We start from the raw sequence: 25,006 nt of genomic DNA, 5'->3' as shown, positions 1-25,006 counted from the left end.
TTTTTGGAGTGCAGTGCAGCTCTGCAGCAAGTTAGTAGCATCTGGGAGCACTGATGAGTAAGTCTCTACTTCCTTCCTACTGCATTCCTGAGCAAACCTACATCTTGCTCTCCCAGGTCACCACCTTCTCGAGGCTTCTCACCAGTGCTGATGCTGCTTGTCTGGAGAGGGAAGTGCAGGGTAAAGCACAAAGGCCTCAAATCCTTTTCCTGCAGCAGTTTGACACGGAGTACTCATTCCTGAAGGGCATCCGGTGAGTCTGGTTCTGCATTATCCTGCTCTGAATAGGCTGTCATCTGGGTGGAGGATGCGTGGGCAGAACAGTTGGAGTAACACATACGGAAAAGGGAGGCAAGAGGCTCTGCTGTGCTAAACAGTGGACTGGCTCAGTGCAAACTGTATTAGCTCCATCATACTGAGATGGGTTTTTGAAGTTATATCATCCCTATAGGATGGGTGTTTTAATCTCTCCTTCTGCCTGCAGCAGCCAAAGCTAATGTGGAGTGACTACTTCTACAGTCTTTAATGTTTTGTTTTTACACTTAGTGACTTCTTTTAAATCCCCTTTCACTCTTCAGAGATTTCCTTGATGCCACATCAGGAAATAAAGTCCTTATTATTCAGACAGACTTTGAAGATGGCTCTCAAAATGCCCAGCTCATCGCCTCAGCCAAGTAAGTCAAGTGTGAAGTGGTTCCCAGCTAGCTGTTCTGCTTGGTGACTCCTCACCCCCCTTTGATTGTCAGTGCTGTTTTGGGGATTTCAGAGTCAAGAATGTGTAATCCTTTGTTTATTCTGTAGTGGAATGAATCTAGAAGCACTAATTGTATTTCAAATAATAATTCATAACCCAAGTCAAAATAAACTAAGCTGAGTCAAATTACCAGATAATCCCCTTTGAAGTGTGAATTCTTGCCATTGGCTGCAGAAGTCCTGAAGGGCTGAGGATCAGGGTTATCATTCGAGGCATAGCGAGAGGTGGTGGGCTCGGCACAGCTGGCTGGGAGTGAGTCACTTACGTCTGTACGGGGGGAGAAATGTGCCCTCTTACAGAGGAAAGACTTGTGGCCACGGACTTTAGTCTGTCTTTGAGCTGTCAACAGCATTTCCTCTTTGTTGTAGATACACTGTTGTTAATGAAATCAACAAGGTGGGCCTGGGAGAAGTCTCTGTCTTTGTTTACTTTATTATGAAGCTTTCCCGGATGGAAGGAGGAACGTCCTACGTGGGATTCCATGGAGGTAGGTCTGGCCATCTGTCGCTCCTCACTCTTCAACTGGCTTCAGGCAAACATACCAGAGCAACATTTCTCTTGTTCACCTTCCTTTTTAATGCTGGAATCTCAAATCACTGTGTCCTGTGGGTTGTGAGAGCTGCTTCCCTTACCCACAGGGACTGCCACTGGGGGGTCACTACCTTGGAGTCCTAGACTCCTTTGTGAGAGCACCTTGCCTTGCCCACTGACGGAGGAGTCCTCTTTCTAGTCAGCTGGAGAGCAGCAAGCAAACACAACGCTAACTGCATCCAGGAGGCTGCTGAGTACGTGCTTAGTGTTCTGCTTTCAGCAGCAAACCACAGTTCCTGCTGTGTGGTGGGTTCCAGGAGCTTCAGAGCCCCGGTAGTGTGCACGCCCCGTCAGTCAGGGTGGTGTGCATTACCATGTTTGAAGTGAATTGCTGCTTTCCCTTGCTACATCAAGAAGTGAGAGTAAGCGAACTCTGAATGTGAATTGCTAGCCCACAGATACTGGGAGATAATTCTTGGGAAGCTCTTCTAGAAGAGCGTGCTGCAGGCATGAAATGATTTTTTTTTTTTTGTCCTCTGTCTTCAGGACTGTGGCAGTCGGTGCATATAGACGATCTCCGCAGATCCAAGGACATGATCTCCGATATGACTGCCCTGCAGAACCTCACCATCAGCCAGGTGTTTTGTGAGGATTCAGGTAAAACCAAAGGTGAGCTGCATGCTGGCTGTGCCAGCCAGTGGTGTTGATATGCCAGCGGGGAAAAGGGGAGATGTGGTCCCAGACTTGGTGCTAGTGGAACTTATGCCTGGTACAACATACCTAATGATTTTCCCTGCTCAGCATCTGTTTTTTGTGGGGGTCACCACATGGCTACCAACTTGTATTTGTATTTAGTTTGTTACTGCAACTTTGGGTCATCAAGTAAGTTAATTTGGTAGTTTTCCCTTTTTCTTTTGACAAAAATGTGGTATTGCTCAGCACCCTGAGTGTTCTGTCTCAACATGGGAGGCAGCAGATGCTGCATGGCAGAGACCACTGACAAGGAGTCACTCCAGAGAATATCTCACTTGCATGAATATAGATCTGTTCACCTGAACTTGTAGGAAGGTTAGAAGAGACTTTTTCTTTCCCCTCAGTTTTTTCTTACACTTTTTCCTTTCACCGTACTGCCTTACAGGATTCTCTTAGAGCTCAGTGCATTAGCTCTGAGTGTCATATTTCTTCCAGTTCTTGCTGCATGAAGCTTGACAGCCCTAGCAGCTGTAGCTGTGTTTAGAGAGGTGGATCTCAGTTACTCATGCAGGTGATAATGGATCTCTGACAGATGTTCTGCTGTTCTGGGATGCAGTTGCTAAATAAACTCTTATCTGACTGATGCAGAAGTGTACTGCTTCTTTCTAACGAAAATTCCACACCTTAGTTGTAGCTCTGTCTGTGAATGGAGAAGAACAGGAGGAAAACAAGGTGGAGGTTGAAACACCAGTGCCAGAAGCAGGGCACTATGAGGTCAGTTCAGAATACATTTGTTTGCTTCTCAGCTGTCAAGATGGCTCTCTGCTCTTTGTCATCCATAGGTGCAACACATCTTTTGCATCCCCATTCACTTGAAATCCATCAGGAATATTATTTGCATCATGAATGTTAAGGATCAGACACAAATTCCTCCCCCCCCTGCAGCCCAATCAAAATCAGCATCGCTAAAGAAGTAAACCATTCTAAGGACCCTCTAATTCCTTAGTCATTTCATACTCCTAATTTTTAAAAATCAGTTTTAAAAGCATCTTTTGTCTTTCTACACCCTGAAGCTGAGAACTGTGATTCTGAGCCTGCCACTCCAGTTGTTTGTGCTTTCTGACCGAGGCGTGCATTTGAAGCCATGCTGGAGTTGGCTGTGGACTTTGCTGTGCTGCAGCCATGTTAAGACTGGCTCATGTTCCCCTGACGGCATAAGCTGGAGGATGCCCAGTATGAGGGTTTTGCCCCTGTAGTGCCTAAGCAGCTCCCAGGGAGGGCATATTTTTCCTAGTCACGTTTATCATTTCCACTTTTTTCCCTGAACTACTGAATTTTCCCCCTATAGAAGTCTTACCTTAATACAAATGCTGTGTTGCATGCCAGTTTGAGAGGGCAACAGAAATTGCATCATGTGCTTGATAGCAAAAGAAGAACTTAGATTTGCAGCCTGAGATGAGAGGAAAACTGGGAGATGGGATGCCAAGGGGACAGGCCCTTTCTAGAGAGCGCTATAATCGTTTTAGGAGGGATGTGTTGGGGGCAAGGGTGTAAAACTGAAGAGTGACGAACTTGTTTTCACACTGTTCCTGGGAAGGGTGAAATCCTGGACACCACTGTACTCCTGAGGACCTGTGTACAAAGTGCTGTGGGGATGCTACGGGACCAAAATGAAGATCTTAGTCGAAGCAGAAAGCGAATTAAGATTCTCCTTGGCCTTCTGTCCAAAGAGGATGACTTGAAAGGTATGTGCTCCCTGCCTGCAGCAGGTAGTGTCCCTGAGCATCTAGGGGACCACCAATGTAAGTTAATTCACTGGGGACCCAAAGGTCCGTGGTCCTTGCTGTAGTGTAGACAAGATGGATCTCCCAGGCAATCTCCCAAGAGTGTGTGTGTCTGTGCTCCAGACTGTCGCTCCTTTGATGGCTGTAGGGCTTTTCCTGGAGTTCAGGTCGTGGCTTTTTCTCTGGCTGTGCTAGCTCTGGTGGCTGTTTTTTTCCCCCATGGCCAATTATTGAAACAATTGTAAAATGCTGTGCTTGGTGTGATATTTGGGTTTGGATCCAATGCCAATAGAAGAGAAAATGCAAGTTCCTGTTCTTTTCTAGCCTCTTTCCTGAAGATAACAAAGGCTCGTCTCTCCAACCTTTTGAAGAAGCAAGAAGAAAATTCCCTTAACCCAAAAAACTGGGTGCTTCGGGAGGCTTCCAACCTCAGTGCTCTCCAGGAGGCAGGCACCTTCAGGTGAGGATAGCAGGAGTATCTTGTAACCTGCAGGCTTCCAAGAAAAGTTTGCAAATGGCAGCTGTGCAGCAGAGACAGCAGTTTTGTGTAATCTGAATATTTGCAGTGTCAGTCTCCAGCCTGTGCTGGAAACTCTCTGAAGACAGTTTTGTCCTCTCCCAGCTCCTGAGGGAGGGTGGCTTACCGCTGAATGGGCTCTACTGTGACAGGAATGCACGAATGCACAAGTGCTTTGAGTGGAACAGTGGGATTACAGGCAAGCCACGAGTGAGAGAAGTGTAGGGTTTTTTGTTGGTGTTATTTTTTCCCCTTAAAGGCGGGATTAGGACTTTCTCACATGCAAACATCAGCAATTTTTCAGGACAGCCACCTCCTGATTTGCTGATATCTTTGCTCACCTTCCCTCTGGGTTTCTTGGTCTCTTTCTGCCCCCAAAGGCACACCTTGTGGAAGCGAGTCCAGAACGTGATCACTCCATTCCTGGCTCTCCTGATTGCTGTCATAGACAGAAATGGCAATCTGGAGCTGTTGGTCAGGCCGGCAGCTGAGTGGGTGACAAACCTGTGGATGTTCATCTTCAGTGATACAAAACTTCTGACTGTCCCTTACGGTGTGGGTAAGAACAGGTGAGCCACTGGAGAGAGCAGCAGGAGGGCTTGGCTGGCAGCACTGAGACCAGTCCAGCACTGGCTTTAAGTCCACATGGGAGATAACACCGTTGGTTGCTCCCCTGTGCTGTGCCGAAGGCAGCAGGGCAGTTCTCGGTGACTTCAGAAGTCTGTTCTTTCTACCTTATCCCCAGTACTCCTGGGCTTCGCTCTCTAGCTCTTGGCATGCTCACACTTCTTACCCAGCCCTTGAAGCCCACGTGTCCTGCCATGACAGCCCTTTTGCCAGGGAACGCTTACTGAGTAAGTCCTAACGCTACACAGTTGGCAGGATCTGCTGTATTAATGAGTCCTTCAGTTCTTTCCCCTTCCCTCGTCCCTTCTAGGGCTAATTTCTTGCTTTCTGCAGCTTCCTGCCTCTGTTGTCTGAATGTGTTTCCCAGGCAAAAGCCCAGTACATTAATGACCTTTTAATCTCCTAGCTCTCAACCAGAGATAATTCTGGTGCAGAACAACATGATGGTGTCTGCTGATGTTGGGAATGAGATGCCCTTCAGCTGGAGGATAAAGGAGTACTTGGATGAGATGTGGTTGGAAGCTCAATACATCCAAAACACTGAAGGTGAGAGCCTGGCTTGAGCTCGTGATACAGAGCATCTCCATCCACCCGCCCTGTAAACTCTGATTTGTTGCTACCGTGCCTCTACCTTTCTGTGACCCTGGAGTCACCTTCAATCTCTCTGTGCTCCTATGAGCGAGCAGAGCTTTGTGCAACTAGCTTTTCTTTGTGCTTCTCACTATTAGTCTTTCTCACGTATTCTGTGCCCTTGTATTCAAAAATGCTGCGGAAATGCCAAGAGTTAATGGCAAGATGAGATTCCATAAATACGACACTGGTGCCTGGGCTGAGAAGGCCTGGCCTCAAATCCCTTGTTAGTGTTCTGAATGAGGGGAGTTCTGTATGTATCAGTGATTAATTAGGTGTCAGTCTCTTTAGGATAGAAGCTGTGTCAAATCCAGCCTCCTCCTAATATTCAGCTTTTCTCTGCATTCTCATTTTCTAGACCAAGCTGAGAAGTTTGTGGATATCTTCCAGAAAACTGCACTGGGAAAATTTATCTCTGCTCTGACTGAGGAAGAAAGGCAGATGCTCTTCCAGTGCTATATCACAGACTTTATTGTCTTGACCATTGGTGTGTCCTCCCCAGAGGAGCTACAGGTCAGTGTCTGGAACGGGTACTGGAAACCCTTTGGATGGAGAGAAGAGAGTGATGCCCGTGAGCATGTCCTTCTGTATCAATCTTGTCTTCTCAGCCAAAAATCCCTCTCTGAGACAGACTAATAGCAAGGTAGCCACAAAGCAGATGCATTTGACACTGAACGGCTGCTGAAATTGCTGAGACCTTACTCAGAAAAGCACTTCCATAGGAGCACCTATAAAAATTGATACATCATTTAAGGCTATCTTTGTAAAGTACTGATTCTCTTCTTTCAGAGAATTTTGCCAGGATTTCCAGTACAAAACGAATGATAAAAGTTCTTTCTTAATTTTGATTTTAACTTTTTTCTAAACTTCCAGTGTCTGCGAATTGTGTTCTTATCCTGCATAAAGGAATGGAAGGCAACATCTCCCAGAAGAGAGGAGACGGTGCCATCCTTGCCTTGGGTCCACCTTGGATACAATCAGTTCAAGAGCCGTCTGCAGAACTTTTCTAGGATCCTGGCTGTACACCCCCACGTGGTTGACTACCTCATTAACAAGGAAGGATATGGAATACCACATTCAGAGATGGTAGAGTCACTACCAGACATTTTTTGATCCTCAAATTAGCAGAGAGCTCTATCTTCACTGAATTAGTTAGTGTTCAATCTCCTTTTGATTTCAGCAACAGTGAAGTGCGAAGCACGAGCTGAGTCAGGATCCTCAGTATTAGAAATAATCTGCTATGTTGTTATTGTTACTAGCAGGATTTAAAATAGTTTGCCCTGCTTTCGCATCAGTTAATAGGATGTGCTAATGATCCAAGCCATGAGCATGAGAATTCCAGAGCTTAAGATAATCAAGTAGAACATTATTAAGTAGAACACATGCTATAGCAAACCAGATTGAGCGCCCAAGGTTCATAAATAATTCTGAAATGCAACTGTTGTGTTATATTTACACCCTGTGTGTGTATCTAGGTTTTAGATGTGTTAGCTGCAATTGCATGTACTGAAAAGCTGGAGAATCAAGTGCAGACAGCCCCTCGAGAGATCTGGCTGCAGGAAGTGAAGAATCTTCGTATGCCTGTTGAATTTCTTTGTAAAGAGAAGGATTTACAGAGGAGTGGGAGTTGGTGCCATCAGCTGCTAAAAAAACTCGAGTATGTACCACAGATCTGCTCACAATCTTCATCGTTTGCCTTGCTGTTAATAAGAATATTAGTACAGGCTGAAAGCTGCTCTGATGCTGCTTTTCTCAGATGAAGACTTTGCAGTCTGAGTTGTCCAGGTTCCTGCCAGGCTCAATGACATACCAAGCATCAAGAACCAGATTTTTTTATTCCCTCATTTCATGTAGATTCTCCCTCTGAATCTGGCAGTATCATCCAGTGCATTCCAGCTGAGTTCAGGGGTTATTTAAAATTCTCATTAGGTTCCTGTTAACCAGCAATGTCTCCCCTCTTCATCCTATGTTATAAAGACTGTGAGAGGTGAGGAACTTCATTGCATCTAAGACTGAGTCTTGTCGCTTGGAAGACAAGCCCAGAGAGCTACCCCAGTTTCTCACAGACCTTGTTTAGTTTAACCGAAGTGAAGAAAGTGTAGTTAATTGTGATCCTCCCCCCCCACCCCAACTACTTCCTATGATATAGAAGTTACGGGTGTGAGAAGGTCTTTGCAGTGGTCTTAATTCTGCTGCAGTGCTGTCTACAGGACAGGCTCCTGTGCCAAAAGCTCACTGTGTTAGGTGCTGTTATGTGTTTTGTCCTTGACAAAAAGCAGGGCTGGTAACTAAAAAGCAAGGCAAGAAGTTGCATGAGAAGTGCACAAATGCTATAGTGGCGAGCATGAAAAGCAGTGAGATCATTAGAATGACCTGATACTGCACTTTCATTCATGCTCTCAGTTCATAATTGAACTCTCTGAAATCACGCTTTCCTTCCCACAGAGTCTGCTGGAACCGGGTTTTCTCCATGTCTCTCTTTGTAGAACATGTGTTGTTTGGCATCTACACTCTAATGCCAGAATTTGAGAATTTAGTGAAAGAATATACTTTGCGTCTTGCTAAGGTAGGCAAAGATGTGATTTCACCTCTACCCTGATTGCTTCTGCTGATCCTGTGACTTTTTGTCTCAGGTATTAGAGCTGAGTCATTTAGCTTTGTCCTTTTCCTCTGCAGTGTTTTCAGCACGATTCAGACATGAAGACTCATCCAACTTTTGTTGCAGTGGTGAAAGTACTGTGCCAATGTAAGGAGGAAGTCAGCAACAGGCTCTACAGGTAGTGACATTGGGACAAGTCGCAGGGTCCAGTAGGAATATTGCCTATGTTGCCAGCATATTTCTGGGCGTAAGGCAGTGCTGCATACAATGTAATGAAAGCCGAATGAAGAGCAGTAACTTCCATTTTATTCTGCACCCTGAAGCTAAGCAGTTAGCCAACAGGTCTTACGTTATTTCTTCCTGGTCTAGTTGCAGATTAACATCTTATTAAAGGCGTTTGGTAGTACAACATTGAAGCAATTGTGTTCATTACTGTTTCTGAATTACAGGTACGGTCTGAAGTCATGTCCGATCTGCCTAGGAGAGCCAAAGGATCCAGTCTGCCTGCCTTGCTACCACGTGTTCTGTCAGAAGTGCATCAGAATGTGGCTAGTACCAGCACAGATGCATTGTCCATACTGCAGGGTTGCCATGGAGGATGTTCACTTAAATGTCTCCGTGGAGCTCAGGTACTGCACCCTGTCCAAGGTGGAAGTGTTGCAGTGGGGCTGGTTGTGTAAGAAATTCTGATTTGCACCTCTGAAGTTGTCACCATGAGCAGAACAGGTGGAGGGAACTCTGCTCTGCTCTTTCTGGAACAGGAACAGGTCCTGTCTGTTTTCTCTTTATTGTTTCAAAAGAAGGGAGGAAGTTGCCTTGGCCCCTGTAAGAAAACTGTAGTTACAAAACCCTGTAAAGCTAAAGTGCTGTCAGTGGCTGAATCGGATAAGGGAACTGCTTGTCACCTTGGATTCTTTTGTGATAGCTTAGCAAAAAACTCTCAGTAAATGTATCTGGCATCACGTTGCCATTTGTGATCTTAGTTCTCAATGTGATACAGCCTTTGCAGACAATACTACTGAAGTGTTGCACAAATCCAGCCTTTTGGAAAGCTGGAAAAGTATCTCACCTTAGTGACTTTTGCCTGTGTCTGCTTTGCTTCATCCATTATTTAAGTGGTTCTGTATTTGAACATTGTCCTAATGCTTTTTACCATTCCCCTAGAGATGCCATGGCAAGAAATGCCCTGTTCCGGCAGAGATGCAATAATTTCTTCATAGATATAGTCACTACCATGTGCTTCAAGGACAATGAACCCCCTGAGGCAGAGGTGATCCAAGAGCTCCTTAATCTGCTGTTTGTTCACAGAAACCTCCTGAAAGGTTCAGGTGAGCTCCCTTCATCCTGATGCTCAGCCTCATGGAGCTGATTCTCTTGCCGCTTTCTCTCACCTGCCAAACTTGTCTCTTTCTTATCTCCACAGATCAGCCTGCTATCTACACAAAATTTCTGTCCCCGTTTAACGATGAAGTGGATGAAACTCCTGTCATCCGCTCAGTAATGCTGAAGCTCCTCTTGAAGTACAGGTGAGCACAGTCAGACAATTGATGGATGTTACAGTAGGGGGTTCAGCTTTGTTTTTCATGACCTCATCAAACCAATCTGATTGTTCTCCTCACTTCCATGCTATTCATTGAATTTGAATCATTACAGGTGCAATTCATCCTGTGCCTTTGTGTTAGTTATGCAACTTGGCTGGCTTGCGTGTAGCTTGTGTTGAAGTATCTAACCAGTCTGTGCCAAGGTTTACCTAGCTATTCTTAACCTAAACCTGTGCTGAATGTGGGTGGCTTGGGTAATGTAAAGATAGCCGACTAATTGATACGCTCTAGATCAGCAAAGCAATACTGCTCATCCACAGACATTTAATCAAGAATGATCTTTTGTGTGCTTACACAGACCTCTCCATTCACACCTGCTCCTCCAGCCTCCCTTTGCAGTCAGTGCACAAAAAGCCATTTCGCAAGTGTGATCATCTCCTAAATCAGATGCCTAAAATAGATCAGATGACTTATGCCCTAGAAATGCTAATTCGGCATTGTTGATGATAAAAGCCTAGCTCAGAATGTGAAGCTAGATGACATCTGGCAAAAGATGGCACAACTGCTTTTCCATCTTCCAGATGAATCCAGAATGACCCCCACCTGTCACAGGGACATAACTAGTATTTCGATCATGATTTAGAACATTAGTAGCTGTCAGTATTGCTGTTGCAGTAAGGGGGTGTTTCTCTCTCCTGTAGCTTCCGTGAAGTGAAAAATGATGTGCAACGCTACCTGTCCCAGGTAGAGCACAACGAGCTCCTAGAGAAAAATGATAAAAAAGAACTCTACTTGCTTTTTGTGAACTGCTTGGAGGTAAGAGTGCTGCGTAGGTAAGAGCTGGGCAATAAACTGTTGCAGGAATAAAAAAGTCAAGAAGAGAAATTCTTCTGCAATTTTAGGCAAGTTTCTTTTGCACGTAGCTAGCTGCCCAACTAGAAAGCCCGAAAGGAAGATTATATCAAATCACCTGGTCAAAACCTGCTCTCCGGTAATTAACCTTGCTTTCCAAAGTAAGGCTAGTGTATGTTTGCAGCATTATATAAATTCTTCTTTCTCTTGGACACCTTGGACAGATGTCTAAGTGTTAAGTGAGGCCCGATAAGACTCAAACTCCAACATAGGAGTGCAGCAAGCAGGGGGATTTCTAGTTGCAGTAGTCTGCTACTGGACTACTTTCTTGTTTTCACAGACACTTTTTTGGTTGCAGAGCTTTAGATTATTATGCTGTTTGGATTGTTCCCTTACCTCCACCTGCTTAACTTTAATGCTTTGGACAACTTTAAACAAACTTGACAGCAGGGTAGAGGTTTCGTTTCCTATAGTTTTCATTAAAATGGTGACTTTGTAGCTAAAATCAAAATTTGTATTCTTGCTAAGGGAAAGACAGGTACAGCTTAGCATCTTGGAACATGTGATGTGTGTTTCTGCATGTGTGTGGCCAGTCAGCATGCTCATAACAATCTTGCTCAGCTACATGCTTAGGAAATATTGGGGAGAGCTTGGGCGTATTGCTGAAGAAGGTGTTTGGCGATGCGGCAGAGGTTTAGGATAAGCATCAGAGAGATCACAGGGAGGAGCTAATGGTGTTGGGGTGGAGGGTGCTGTGAGAGACATGAAAGTTTAATGTGCTTAGTGCAGTGTGGATGCATTGGAGATATAAAGTACCAATGCACAGGTAGTCTGATTTAAGTGGTTCTGCCACTCATGCAATATTCTGGCCCATCTTTAGGATTCTATGTGTGAAAAGTCTGAGGGCAGCCTTGGATATGAGCATATAAACTATGTGCCTGGAGACAGAGGCTTTCCAGAGAACTATCTCCCAAAGAACAATCAAGAAACTCTTCAGGAATCATCCGTTGAATATCTGCAGGCAGTAGCTAAGGTTCGCTTGTACCTGAGTAAGGCTGCAGAGCTGCTCTTTGACTTGCATGAGCGCACAGGTAAGTTTAATTATTCTGCTATCAAATGGAAATGCTGTATACAGAGCAAAGTCACCATGGGAGATGGGCTGGACACAGTCAATGCATCTGTGCTGTGCTAGAACTTGTTCTGATGCGTGGCCAAGAACGAGTGCATCAGCTTTTTTTTCTCTTTCCTTGAGTGTCAGTCATTATTTGTCCTCTTTACCATGTATTAGAAATGCTCTATAACTAGTAGCAAGGCTGTGCCAGTGACCCCTAGGGTGTAGTTACATAGCAGTTGTGCCTTTGGAAGGAGATTTATTTTATCCTCTAGATGCTAACAATGAAATTTTATTTAGGACCAACTAAGTTGAACTTTAATGAATAAACGAATAAAGCATAAATGACGCTTCAGATACATGACTGCTGTAAGGCTTATTGTTTTATACGAATGAGAACTCTGCACAGCTAAAAAGGAAGAAGAGATACTTCCAAAAAAATAAGTAATAGAAGTTTTGAGCTGATTTGCTGACCAAATAAAGGAGAACAGTGTGTGGAGAGTCTCAGACACTTACACAGTCCATGAAGCATCAAAGTGCGGCAACGTAACTACTTCCAAGGGACTTCAGTGTCCAGCCCTTGCATCAAGGATGTCAGGCTAGCAAAATGCATCCCAGGAGATCATTCTTAGGGAGCACCATCACCTTGGCAGTTGAGACATTGGAAAGCCATTATTGAGCAAGATGGAAGAGCTCTGAGGGTGAACTATCCCTCAGTAAATGGGAGAACTTGTCCCTGAGAGAAGGAAATGGAAGTAGAGTATGTCATCCTCTGTCGAAGAAATGAATCACTGTCTGAAATCCAGCTGAGGAACACTCTAGATAAGCTTCTGAGGAAGAGAGGGCTCTCAAGTGCTCCTGTGTAATTAGTCAGTACTAATAAAAGGAGCTTGGTGCTACACCTAGAGCTGACATAAAAATTTTACAAGGTAGGATGTGGTTTTGCCTTTTTTTTTTTTCTTTTTTCCCCTCCAGAGCAAGAGCAGGTAGAGGAGAAGCAGCATTACCTGGCAAATGTGAGGGCGTTTTGTAGCCTCGCCAAGAACGACTGGCATCGTGTTTACCTAATCCGGAAAATTGCTAGTCAGTATGGGATGGAATTTGCTCAGAAGCTTGTCACAGAGGCACAGTTTAACTGGGTATTCCCAGTGGAAATTCTGCAACAGGTAAAGAAGAGGTGTCTCCTTGGAGATGGCTCTGGTCTCCTCTTAGTCTTGAGTTTGTGCTGCTTTGGGGTGATTCTACTGTTGCATGGCTCTGGGGGGCTCATCACAGTGGGAGTGGCTGTGAAGATGACTTATCCTCGCTCTCTACTGAATGGAGTCTGTCATGGCAGTGAGAAGCCATTTGGGTTGCCATGCCTGCCTGCTGTCTCTTTGTGAAGGCTGAAATGCCACAGTTCTTGGGAGGAAGAGGAGATTCTGCCTTGTCCAATGGCTGGTTAATGTCCACAGTGCTCACTATGGGCTTTTCCCTTTTTAGGTACAGACCAGCCAGTCTAATCACATCGATCGTTACCTGGCATGTGGCGAGAATTATAAAGTCCTGCGTGATACTGTGGGGAGAGCCATGATTGAGTGTAAGACTGAGGGTCTTCTAGAGGCAGAGAAGGTAGGGCACGTTCTCCTCACCATAATCCTATTGTGGGTTCTGGATGGCCAGTGTTTAAACTTTAACGTGTTCCTGTTGGCAGTGTCTCTTCCAGTGGAGATGCTTGGGTTGCCTTTGCTTGAAAGTTACTGTGGCTTATGCTGGCAGACACACATATGTTTGTTTTACTTTCTCACTTGTGTTCTAGCATACATAACTGAGGTTATTTCTGTTGGTTGCCTCATCTCGCTTTTCTCCCCTTGTAATCTATCGCAGCAGTTTGTTTTACAGTAAGCAATACAGGCACCTTGTAGCCAACTGACTGGAGAGTAGGCAGATAATCAAAGAAACTTTATGCCCCCTCCCTGCCCGCCTATATCTGCCTAGCCTTGTGTCTTGCCACGCAAAAATCAAACAGGTGATTTCTGTGTAGTTGTAACCTTTTCCAATATGTATTTGTACATGAAAACCTTCAGGAAGAAGTTTGCAAACAATGCGTCTTTGAATGTCTCTGTACCATCTATTTTACACTGGATGTGACTTTTTTTTCACTTGCGTGTTGATTTGATTTGAAGGCAGGCATGTACAGGTTGCTGCCTAGTAAGATTGCAAGTCCAACTGGATGTTAGAAGAATAAAATACTTCAGGGTTTTCTGACATAAAATCCTTAATCAGCTTGAGTGCTGTCAGATTACTCATTTATTTGTGGTTTGGTGGTTTGACCAGCCATTTCTGCACTCTCCCCCTTCATGTGTGGGGAGAGCTTTACCACAGACCTGCTGAAGCCTGCATGTCCAGTAACCAGCTGAAACTTGTCAAACTTCAGCTGTGAACTATAGCCTCTTCTCTGCCTTATCATCAGTTCTTTTCTAGGCATTTAGCGGCTCCCCGGCTGTACAATCTGTCCATCTGCTCCTGGCTATTTTCAGAGAGGTCACTGCCCTGTATGGAGTTAGTGACTCAAATCTTCATCCCAAAGAGCAGGTAAGATGCTTCACTTTGGAAGCTCGTGACAAACATGCTTCATTGATAAGGATGAATGAGATTTAAATCATTGGTGGAAAAGCCTTTTGTTCTTCTGCCCCAAATACAGTTATGTCCTGATCAGAGCAGATAGAAAATGTTTTCAAAGCAGGGGCAACACAGCATGGGAAGCAGCTGATAGTCCTCTTCAGTTTGGTGGGCAATATCATGCTGGTTTTATTTCTTTTAAATATGTGCTTTCAGCAAACAGATGCTATGACTAAGTTCATCCAGAACTCCCAAGTCCTGAATTCTCCAGACCTGCAGCACTTTGCAGCTTCTCTTGTGATGAATACACTGCCATCTCTGACAGTGGATCCTCAAAGCTTCAGCCACAATGGAGCACTAATTGAAATGGCTGTTCATACTGCAGCTGTCTTGCTGTGCGGGCAGAACCCCGTCCTGCAGCCCCTGAGGAATCTGGCATTCCGTCCGCACACCATGGAGGTAAAGAGATTTAACTCAGATGGCAGTGCAGCATATTGCTAGTTCTTTCATGTATCTGCTGGATCCTCTATAACCTAACCTTTCTTAACATCAAAAGCACTGACTCACTGTTTTAGCTGTGAATTACCAATGTATGATTATTTCAGTCTTGTTGGGATTAATTAGCAGAACAACAAGCTCTGGACTGGTACCTTTTCAAGGTACCTCTGCATCCTCAGCAGTATCAGGCAAATACTTTTGCTGATATTTGAGTGAGCAAGTCTGAAAGCAGTTGGCAGGTCATACTGTGGAGACCTGTGTGCTCTAGAGGATAATGGCTCATGGAGGTCTAGGCTGAGTCAGGGTGGAGGGATCTGCTGCTCTACTTCTTCTGGCTATCCAAGGCGTAAGGAAACGTGCTGGTACACACCAGGGTACATCAAGCCACCCCAAGAGGAATCCAGTTCAGAATGTCACAGAGTGCACATGCAAGGCTTAACAATATTGACAGTTCTTAAGAGTGGATTTTCAAAAGTAGAATTTGAAAATGTGCATGTACATCATCTGCATGATCTCTGCTTTTGGATGTCTTTCGTTCCCTATCATGAATAACGAACCAGTGAGCAACTGCTACAGGAAAGAACTGACTTACATATTAATTTGTCACCTTTTTTCCTTTCCTCCTTAGCACTCTTTTCTGCCTACAATGCCAGAAGATATAATGGCTCAGGCGAGGACCTGGGAAGGAGTGGCTGCTCTGCGCTGGTACAGTAAGTGCTCCTGACTGGCTGTGAAAGAAACTGAAGGATAATCCTTGGTTTTTGAATGAAACTGTTTCAAATGTGAGGACAGACACACTCCTCTTCTCAGCATGAGTTATCCTTTGTAAATTAAGATTTGTAGCTACGGTTTATGTGGGTAAGGCACCAAAGTGCATCGAGCTTCTGTTTAGTCTCAAGCTTACAGGTGTTTACAAAGCTTGAGAGTGCAGAAGACCTGCCCTGTTACTTCTGGCAATGTTAAAGTGGTGTGAGCAGAAGAGGAGCACTTTGCCACCTTCTTCGCCAGCTTTCAGGTCTCTGCTTTCCCCAGTAGGATCTTGCTGCATATTAGGAATCCTGGGGTGGGAGCATTCATACTTACCAGCCCATTTGGTACTCAGTAGCAGAATCTCTCAGACTTCCTTGTTTCTCAAGGAGAGAAGCACTGAAAACTTCCTCTGGTTCCTATGTGGGTCTATCACTCTTGAGCTTTGGGACTGTCAGTGCTTTTGATTAGATTTTGAAGCATATTTCTTGCTCCAAGATGATGGTCCCTATGAAAGGAAATAACAGGGGCTTCATGGATATCTGTCTTATAATACTGTCCTGTTTGTTTCTCTTTCTTGATAGAATGTCCAAATGGCCACCCCTGCACTGTAGGAGAGGTAAGAATTTGAGACTGGTGGGTTTCTAAGCAGGCGGTGTTTTCAACAATAAACTGTTTTATTTTGTTTACGGTTTTAATGTTCTATTGCACAGCTGTTCATTTTCTAAACTCTGTATTATTAATCATTTTGCCATTGTAATGTAAAATTTAAAATAGCTCTAATGCAGCTTATACCATAAATCTAGGAAACAAGAGAGGCAGAGGTCCTTTTCCTGGTAGCAGTTTTCGAATTAACCAGTTACAGCTTGGATTTTTGTTTCATTCTCTCTCTCTGCTGGAGAGGCTCTTACTCTGGAATTCAGTGTTCTCATTTTGCTTTTCGCTAGTGTGGCCTCCCCATGGAAACTAGCCGCTGCCTTGACTGTGGTGCCCGAGTTGGAGGGGAACAGCATAAACCACTGTCTGGCTTTCAAGAATTCCGGTATGCTTTGATTCATTAACCTTTTCGGTGCTAAATGATGTAGTACTTGCCTGTCATGTTTTCAGGGCAAAAGGTACCAACCTCTTCATGCTGCCACCTGAAAGGTGGCCTGTGGGATTCCCCGTTAGCTCGGACATGGGCCTCTGAGGGGAAGAGGCTCAGCTGTTAGGAATGCTGGTATAACTGACTTTGCAGAAACTGCCTTAACAAAAGATCTTGTCAAGCTGCTGGTTTAGCCTTTTTCATCTCCCTGCTCATCCTGGTATAGGTTATGTGGTTCTACACCAACATAGGTGTAGAACCTATAGGTAGGTTAGGCAACATTTTCTTTAAATGGATCAGCATGACTGAAGAACTTCTACCAGAGCTTCGGTAACTATAACTTGTGCTCCCTCCTCCTCGAGTCTCTGGATTAGCACTTGAAGCCCTTGTGTAAGAATGTTAAAGTTACTAGTTCTAACAGCAGTGGTTTCTCGTCTATCCAGCACAGAGTTGGCTAATCTTGCCCTACAGGGTTGGACGTTGCCTTTTTCATAGAAAACGTATTAGGAAGAGATGTCCAAGGAAGAGTAATCAGCCAGCAAAACCACACAAATTGGCTTATTTGTGTACAAAACTTACTGGAAGTCCTCATTCCCCTGTAGCACTTTTAATTGGCAGCTTTTATGTAATTCAAAGAATTTATAGGTCAAAAAGACATCACTGGGTATCAGTCATCTCTTGTGTGTTTTTTGTCAAGGCAAAAACATACTATATATACACTTTCCAACAGGAGTAACGAAGACAGAACTCAAACTGGCCACGTACTTGGAGATCCACAACACAGAAAAACAAAGGGAGTGTCTGATCGGGCCATGTCCCCAGTTGTCTTCGTTCTGATACGCATGCTCACACATTTGACAATGTTGCTGGGAGCCACAAAAGATCCTCAGGTATCTTCCAATAATAATTCCAAGTGGTCACATGAAATGTAGTGAAACTTTTGTATGATCCTGGTCCTTTTCATCATATTGCCAAGTAACTAGGGCAGTCTTACAAGATGCAAGACCCAAACTCACTTCCCTCCTTGCCCAGGAGTGATTTTGGTTCCTTCATGCACTTGCATGCATGCATATACACACATACTTGCCTTTATTTGTTCAAGTGGTAGGAATCCTATAGGACGGAGTTGACTTTCTGGTAAGACTGTAGTTCTGCATGCCTTGTGCTTGAACTGGACGTTATTGGCTATGCTCATTCTTGCCTTTTGTTGCTCTGTAGTCATTGCAAAAGATTATCAAGCCACCAGTGCACAACTCTGAGAGTTTCCTGCAGCAGCATATTCGGGAGGACTTGGCACAGCTGACAAAAATTTTGGGGAAGAGTGTGGATGAGACTATCAACATCCTTCATCTTGTCCTCAGCAGCCTCCTCAAAGACCCCCGTCAGCACCCAGGCCAGTGTAAGGAAAACTACCTGCCATATCACATCTGCAAGCTGTATCAGCGTTTTAAGGGCAGCAGTTACTTAGCTGCTTTGCTAATAGACCATTTCCAACAGGCAGTAACTGAGCTGATGAGGAAGATCCAGAAATATGAGGCTTTTTTCTTGCTGTAGGGAGTGAAGAATTTTTGGCTGTTTACTTCTCTTTTGGTCAAGTATGTGGGGTTTGCAAGGTTTGGTGCATAATTCTGCAAAGGAATTACTGAATAAATAACCTCATGACATGTTGAGGGAGCTTTCAGCTCACAAGCAGAGGTAGTACTCAAAGCACAATAGCTCATGCTGTGTATAATCTATATACTATACTGCCCTCTAAATGACTACCAAGAAGCTATTTGGTAGAAGAGGGATGGCAGAGTATGGTTCATGGTAGAATCTGGAGTTCAGGTTGACATGAGTCATTGTGTCATAGAGGGATTTATATGTAATGTAATGTAATATGTAATATTTCTAGTGTGACAGCACAAATCAGTATTCCAAGCTCTGCTCTTTGGTCTGTCATTGATCATGGTCTGGCCTTGGATAACTTGTTTAACCTTTCTGGGATTATGAATGACTTGTATAAATGTCCACAGCATTCAAATGAATGACTGGACTGAAGCTTCTGAAATCCTGCAATCACTGTGTGCTGTTTTGGATGACACTCTCCAGCTAGACTAAGATACCCGTTTAGCTTCTAGGACCTCTGTAATCCGTCTTGGCTCATCATGCTAACTTGCAAGGATGTCACATCTGGAAGCTTAGGGAATCTGTGCTTTCTTTTAACTGAAATATTGCAAATGTAAGAGACTAAATATTCCTGTTGCAGGGCCAGTTCAGTTTGATGTGCTTTCCACCAAAGAGAAGAGAAACAAATGGGAAATCATTTTTGCAAACACAATTATTGTTCCTGAATTGGAGGTGAGAAATTTGCTGTATAAAATTTCAGTAGCTGAGCAGTTCAAAATCCACCTATTTGGAAATCTGATCTGCTGTAATATCTGTGCTGCACTTTTCACCTAGCTATTCCTAAAGCCAAGCCATCTATAACACAACTGCAGGTTAGCTTTAATTTGTAAAGGTTAGCCAACTTCATTCTACATATGTAAATGACTGTCTGAAACTAGAGTTGTGCTATGATGATTTTGTATAGCTGGAAAAGCAGAAATGTTTTAGCTCAGTTGTCCAAGTGAGCACATGGTTTGCCCCAAATGAATCCTGTCTGCCTTCCCCACCCCCCCACCCCTCCATACATCATCTCAAGAATGGAAGACTTGCAAGTTGGATGATCTGGAGAACAAAGAATAACTTTATGGTATAAACAGCTGTCTTGCAGCATGTGTTTTACATGCCTTCCCTAATAGTTCATATTCTGCTTTGACATATTTCTGTGTCAATTGGTCATCAAGCTATTAGGGAAATATACTCTAGTGGAGGTTCAACATGGCAGGACACCGCCAATTCTGATATAATTTCTTTTTTTTAAATGCAGGATTTGGATAAAAAACTTCTGAAGTTAAATAGACAAATACAAGAGGATGAGAGAATTTCTTCCAATCCAATAGTGAAAATAGTGTATGGTGACCCGGTCACTTTCCTGTCCCAACTGCCAAAGGACAGCCACATACATCATTCCAAGATGTGGAGCTGCCGGAAGAGGATTTCAGTGGAGAACCTGGGCCATGTAGTCCAGCAAAAGAATGCCAAGGACGCTGTCCCTCTCCTTTGGAAATTTCTGCAGAAGGTGGGTGTGACACAGGGATGAGAGGCTGCGATGTTCAGAGATCAGTTCACAGAATCACAGACTGGTTGAGGTTGGAAGGGACCTCTGGAGGTCATCTGGTCCAACCCCCTGCTCAGGCAGGGTCGCCTAGAGCCAGTTGCCTGGGACCAAACCACTATTTGATTATACAGTGTCTTTAGTCTCATAACTTTCTATAATCTTGAGAACTGCACATGTCAAATATTTTTTTTCTTTTGAACATTTAAAAAGTAATTCCATAAAAGTATTCAAAACTGGTTTGTCCAAGGACAACCTTACTCATAGGCCCCCTTTCCTCTTCCAGGAAACAGAACTGAGGCTGGTTAAATTCTTACCAGAGATTCTGGCTCTGCAGAGAGACTTGGTGAGGCGATTTCAGAACACCGCTGATGTCAAGCACTGCTCCATCAGAGACTTCCTTAATGAACCCCTCTCAGGTGAGGAGACTGTGCCAAAACTGTAATTAGTGAAACAAAAAGCCTTGGATAGTCCAGTTGAAGATGAAAGTGAGCTTGCAATCTTAAGCCCTCATATTTTCCTTTTAACTCCCATCCAAATGAATTGGAGACCTTAACCCTGGAGTTATGCTTGGAAAAGTCATCAGGTGGCTTTAAAGAGAATTAAGCACAGGAAGATTGTTCACAAGGGGTGGGGACTCTGCTCAGAGATAAGCAAGATAAATCCCTGAATGCAGTCTGGATATGTTGAATTTTTAAGCTCTATCCTAGAGTAGGGCCTGCCTAAAAGGTGGAGTAGATGTCCTTCCCTTCCATTCATGAGCAGCATACAGACATTTTGTGGCAACTCCTTCAATTGTACTTAAGTACAATTACTTGTGTTTTTAAGTACTTACAGAAAAGTCCTTAAAGGTCATGCAGAATCAGACCAAGGATCCATCCGGCCTTGTAGCTTGGGCCAATAGCAGACAATAATGGAAGAATATAAACAAACAGAGCAAATGACTCAATTTGATACCATTAGAAAACTGTCTAATGTCTATTTAGTCTCTCTTGATCTGTTTGAGCAGTTGCCTAGAGTTCAGTGGTATGCTTTGAAAATTCTTGTTTTATGGAGTTTCACGGTGTTGCCAGTAAAAGGTGTTTCAAGGATTCGTCTTTCTGTAATTCCTCAGATGTGATGAGGGACCTGTTACAGAGGAGAGTGAATGTGTTTCTGTCTGTTTGGAACAAGCTAAGAAGCTCACTGGACACCAATGGTGAGTACCTTTCTTTCCCAGCACTGTTTTGAGAGTGATGGAAGTAAGAGCTTGCCAGCTGTCAGACAATGCTCCTCTACTACTACCCTTTGACAATTCAAGTTCCTCCCATCAGTGATGCTGAGACATATCCTCAAAACTGACCTTGCCCATTGTCCTGGTTTCAGCTGGGATAGAGTTAATTTTCTTCCTAGTAGCTGGTATAGTGCTGTGTTTTGGATTTAGGATGAGAATAATGTTGATAACACACTGATGTTTTAGTTGTCACTGAGCAGTGCTTACACTAAGTCAAGGACTCTTCAGCTTCTCATACTGCTCTGCCAGTGAGGAGGCTGGAAGTGCACAAGAAGCTGGGGAGGGGACACAACCAGGACAGCTGACCCCAACTGGCCAAAGGGATATTCCATATCATATGATGTCATGCTGAAAAAAAAAAACTGGGGGGAGTTGGCTGGGGGGGCGTGGACATTGCTCAGGAACTGGCTGGGCATCGGTCAATGGATGGTGAGCAATTGCATTGTGTATCACTTGTTTTGTATATTCTTTTATCATTATTGTTATTTTCCCTTCCTTTTCTGTCCTATTAAATTGTCTTTATCTCAACCCATAAGTTTTACATTTTTTCCAATTCTCTGCCCCATCCCGCTGTGGGGGAGTGCGTGAATGTTTGTGTGGTGTTTAGCTGCCTGCTGGCTTAAACCACAACAGCCATTAAAGGTTTAAGAAGCTCTAGGTGCAAATGGAAGAATTTGTTTCCCTCTTGTTGTATTCACACCTGAACTTGCTCCCTTTAGTGTTTATAAGTAATGGAAAGAGCACTGCTTTTTTCAGGTTCTATACTTTCTCCTGACCTGGGTCAGCTCAGGAGAGGCTTGCTCATCGTGGGGTGGCTCTGGGCCACCTCAAGCAGTCTTCTCTGCCTTATATTTCAGGGGAAATTAAGCTTCCTAAAGGCTACTGTGATGCTGACCTGACCCTGGACAGCAAGCTTGAGGTCCTTCTGCCATGTCGACGGGGGCTGGGCCTCTGCTCCACAGCCTTAGCCAGTTATCTCATTAGTCTGCACAATTACTTTATCCACTCAGTGAACGAACACATCAAGGAAGATGATAGGTATGTTGCTATTCCAACTAGGCATTTTTGGGGGGCTCTGTTGTGTTACCTGCTACCACACAATCAGCTTTCCCTGCTTCATAAAGGCTTCTCGCTCTAAATGGAGACTGTTTTCTCTTCTGCAGGTACTTGATCAGTCCATCAGAAGTGGCTGACCTGCACTTGATCAGTTATGAGTTTGAGAGAGACCTGATTCCTCTGATCTTGTCCAACTGCCAATACAGCATGGAGAAGGGAGGGGAGACGTTGCAGGACTTTGATCTGGAGAGGATCCAGCAGCAAGTCATCAGCAAGTTCCTGCAGGGGAAACCACTCATCACCCTAACGGTAGGAGAAGGCAGCTAGCTATGTTTTCTGCAGACAGCTTGGCTGATGTTGGGGCCCTGCAGCGTTTGCAGGGCACTGTAGCAGGGTTAGCAATGTTACCAAAGCTTTACAACCACGGGTTTCTCTCCTGACAGGGAATACCTACCCTCGTGTACAGACATGATCGGAATTATGAGCAGCTGTTTAATGATGTCAGGAATAAGCTGGATCAGGTGGGTTCCTGCATTGGAGGAAACAGGGCAAGCATGTGACCCCTGACATCCCAAGAAATGTCAGGCTTGTCTTTGGTCACTTGCCTCGTTCTTCTGCTCTGAAGGCCTGTCCGCTAATCTCTCGGCATGCCTTGAATATATGCAAACTGGCCTTCTTTTGTCAGTCAGGATTTACAAAGGAAAGGGATATAGTTAAGCATTTTCAGTTTCCTAAATCTGGGGCTCTGCTGTCTTCCATGACTCTAGCAACTTTAGCAGCAATAAGGAATAGCTCTAAACTAATATTAGCAACTGCTTTGACTTCATGGTTTTCAGAGTGCTCTCCCCAGTTCTGTGATGAACATGATCAGTGGGAAACTACAGTCTTACAGTGATGTCTGTGATGCTCTGTCCATCACTGAAATTACCTTGGGATTCCTAGCCATGGGTGGAGAGAATGCTGAAATGCTTCTGACTGACTACATAGAAGAAGTTCTGCAGATGGGTGATCAGACAAACCCTCATGTACTGCAGGTGAGTCCTGAGAGCAAAGCTCTTATTCTTACAGGATAAAATCTGCACTAGTTTATATTAAATCCAGTCAGCCTGATCTCCAAGCCCAGCAAAAGTTCAGCTTGAAAAAGTGTATGATAGAATTCCCTTTCCACCATACTCAACAGTGGAGGGGGGGGAAACAATTTTTACTTCCCCTGCAACCAGTGTTTGCAAGGTGGGAGCATCGAATAGCTTGTGATTGCTTAGCAGGTTCTTGCAAAACCCTACAGAAAGGTCAGGTGTGGGATGTGCAGAAGGTTGAACTCTTCTCTGCAGATCCAAGCTCTTCTGTCAGCCCCAGGAAGGAGAACTCTCAGTTGAGTGTCAGCATAATTAGTTGCAATGCTGAAACTGAGAAAAGAGAGAACTTTCAATTATGAGGCAGCTTTCAGTGACACTGGCTTGTCTGGTGCTGAGCAGGATTGAAAATATCCCTTTGCCTCTCAAAAGTGGTGATAGAGGAAGGTTTTATCTCTTAATGATGTGTGAGAAGAGGCTCTTTACTGACAGGGGCAAAGGCGCTATGTTGTGACAAGTACGTGTGACATAGGCCTATCACTTTCCCACTCTCTTTCATGATACCAAAAAGATGGATTATTGGAGGCAAAATGGGGAAGAGGGAGAGAAGCGACTATTGCAGATGGGCTTCTACACCCAGATTAAAAGGGCTTGATGAACTCCCTGCAGTTGTGCTCCTCTGCAGTTTTGACCTGCATGGGCAGGGCAGGGTGTGGACAGGTTCCTAAATACATCCCTTGCATCCAGGTTCACTGCGTGTATGTGTTTTTCTTTCAGGCCCTTAGACAATGTCACCTAAAGCACAACATCGCCCTATGGCAACTTCTCTCTACCCGCAAATCTGAGCAGCTTCTGCGCCTCAAAAGGGTAAAGTACACTAAAGTACACTGATAACTTCAGTGTCTCATCAGCTGTTTCCTCTTCTCTAAATGAAGTTGCTCAAATGTATATCGTTTTTGGTGGTGTTTTTTTTTTTTTCCCCTCACTGCATTTTTAGGATCCTTTTGTAGATGTCAGTACAGTCTACAAAGATGAGCTCAGTCCAGAGATTGCCAAGCTCCTCAACACCTTCCTTGTCCAATCAAGGCTGGAAACCTTCCTGCAGGAGCTCCACGAAATGATCGTCCTGAAGCTGAGACGTGTCCAAGCTGTGGATGAATTCAGACCCACATGGAGGTAACAGATTTATGCATCCCAGTTGTTGTTGTACTAACTTAAGCTTCTCCGCCTCTGAAAATGCATGCGATGGCAATGGTTCTCTTGGCAAATGACTGCCCTGCTGGACACAAAGCACAACCATCAACATTAAGAATACACAGCTACTTCTAAGGCACACTGCCGGTTTCTGGCATGTATGACTCTTCCTCATTTTACAGAAGCTATTTTGGGAACACTGCTGGAATATACCAGGAGCTGCTGTTCATGAGCACTAAAGATACACACAAGCACTTCTGCAGTCACTCAGATGAGCACACTCAGCTTTCCACAGGCGCAGCTTGGCCCTAACAGCTTGGTTCTGACCTGCAGCCTCCCATTTCTGGGTTCTTTAGCCTCTCTATAAATCTAACTGGCTGTTTAATCCTTCTCATTACAAAATGCACGTGTTAGAACTGTGTATACTTAACGCTGGTGTATTCCTACTGCACAAAATACTATGTGGCATTTGTAGTTTGCTGTACACCATCTATTAATACTACTTCTGCTCTTTGTTTTCCAGCCTGAAGGAATCGCTCATTCCTTACCTTGATGCAAAAGACTCCGAGTTAGCTACAGAGCTGCAAGAGATGTTCCCAGATGAGATTCTTCTCTCTCACGCTACTGCTACATGGAAAGCAG

At 44.3% G+C, this 25,006-nt stretch overlaps 1 protein-coding gene across 1 annotated transcript in view; it reads left to right on the top strand.

Moving 5' to 3' along the window:
- The window catches only part of RNF213 (ring finger protein 213), a gene marked incomplete at its 3' end in the record, with an annotated part of 52,651 nt that extends 27,649 nt beyond the window's left edge, over positions 1-25,002 (top strand). Inside the window, 40 exon segments of the mRNA XM_009580061.1 lie at positions 117-253; positions 579-674; positions 1,123-1,241; positions 1,832-1,954; positions 2,673-2,752; positions 3,576-3,723; positions 4,087-4,222; positions 4,660-4,848; positions 5,313-5,452; positions 5,895-6,049; positions 6,410-6,622; positions 7,012-7,193; positions 7,982-8,102; positions 8,213-8,313; positions 8,585-8,764; positions 9,300-9,463; positions 9,559-9,661; positions 10,378-10,492; positions 11,409-11,619; positions 12,615-12,816; positions 13,133-13,250; positions 14,103-14,321; positions 14,323-14,368; positions 14,371-14,699; positions 15,367-15,448; positions 16,070-16,104; positions 16,433-16,527; positions 17,300-17,459; positions 17,788-17,968; positions 18,818-18,909; positions 19,481-19,732; positions 20,055-20,187; positions 20,883-20,966; positions 21,899-22,079; positions 22,205-22,406; positions 22,541-22,618; positions 22,934-23,131; positions 23,948-24,037; positions 24,168-24,346; positions 24,888-25,002. Of these exon segments, the coding sequence (XP_009578356.1) occupies positions 117-253; positions 579-674; positions 1,123-1,241; positions 1,832-1,954; positions 2,673-2,752; positions 3,576-3,723; positions 4,087-4,222; positions 4,660-4,848; positions 5,313-5,452; positions 5,895-6,049; positions 6,410-6,622; positions 7,012-7,193; positions 7,982-8,102; positions 8,213-8,313; positions 8,585-8,764; positions 9,300-9,463; positions 9,559-9,661; positions 10,378-10,492; positions 11,409-11,619; positions 12,615-12,816; positions 13,133-13,250; positions 14,103-14,321; positions 14,323-14,368; positions 14,371-14,699; positions 15,367-15,448; positions 16,070-16,104; positions 16,433-16,527; positions 17,300-17,459; positions 17,788-17,968; positions 18,818-18,909; positions 19,481-19,732; positions 20,055-20,187; positions 20,883-20,966; positions 21,899-22,079; positions 22,205-22,406; positions 22,541-22,618; positions 22,934-23,131; positions 23,948-24,037; positions 24,168-24,346; positions 24,888-25,002 (5,784 nt within the window).
- Positions 25,003-25,006: the final 4 nt, after the last annotated feature.

The sequence above is a fragment of the Fulmarus glacialis genome, unplaced genomic scaffold (assembly GCF_000690835.1).
Source record: "Fulmarus glacialis isolate BGI_N327 unplaced genomic scaffold, ASM69083v1 scaffold3116, whole genome shotgun sequence".
NCBI classification, from domain to species: domain Eukaryota; kingdom Metazoa; phylum Chordata; class Aves; order Procellariiformes; family Procellariidae; genus Fulmarus; species Fulmarus glacialis.
This window is presented reverse-complemented; position numbering and strand designations above follow the sequence as displayed.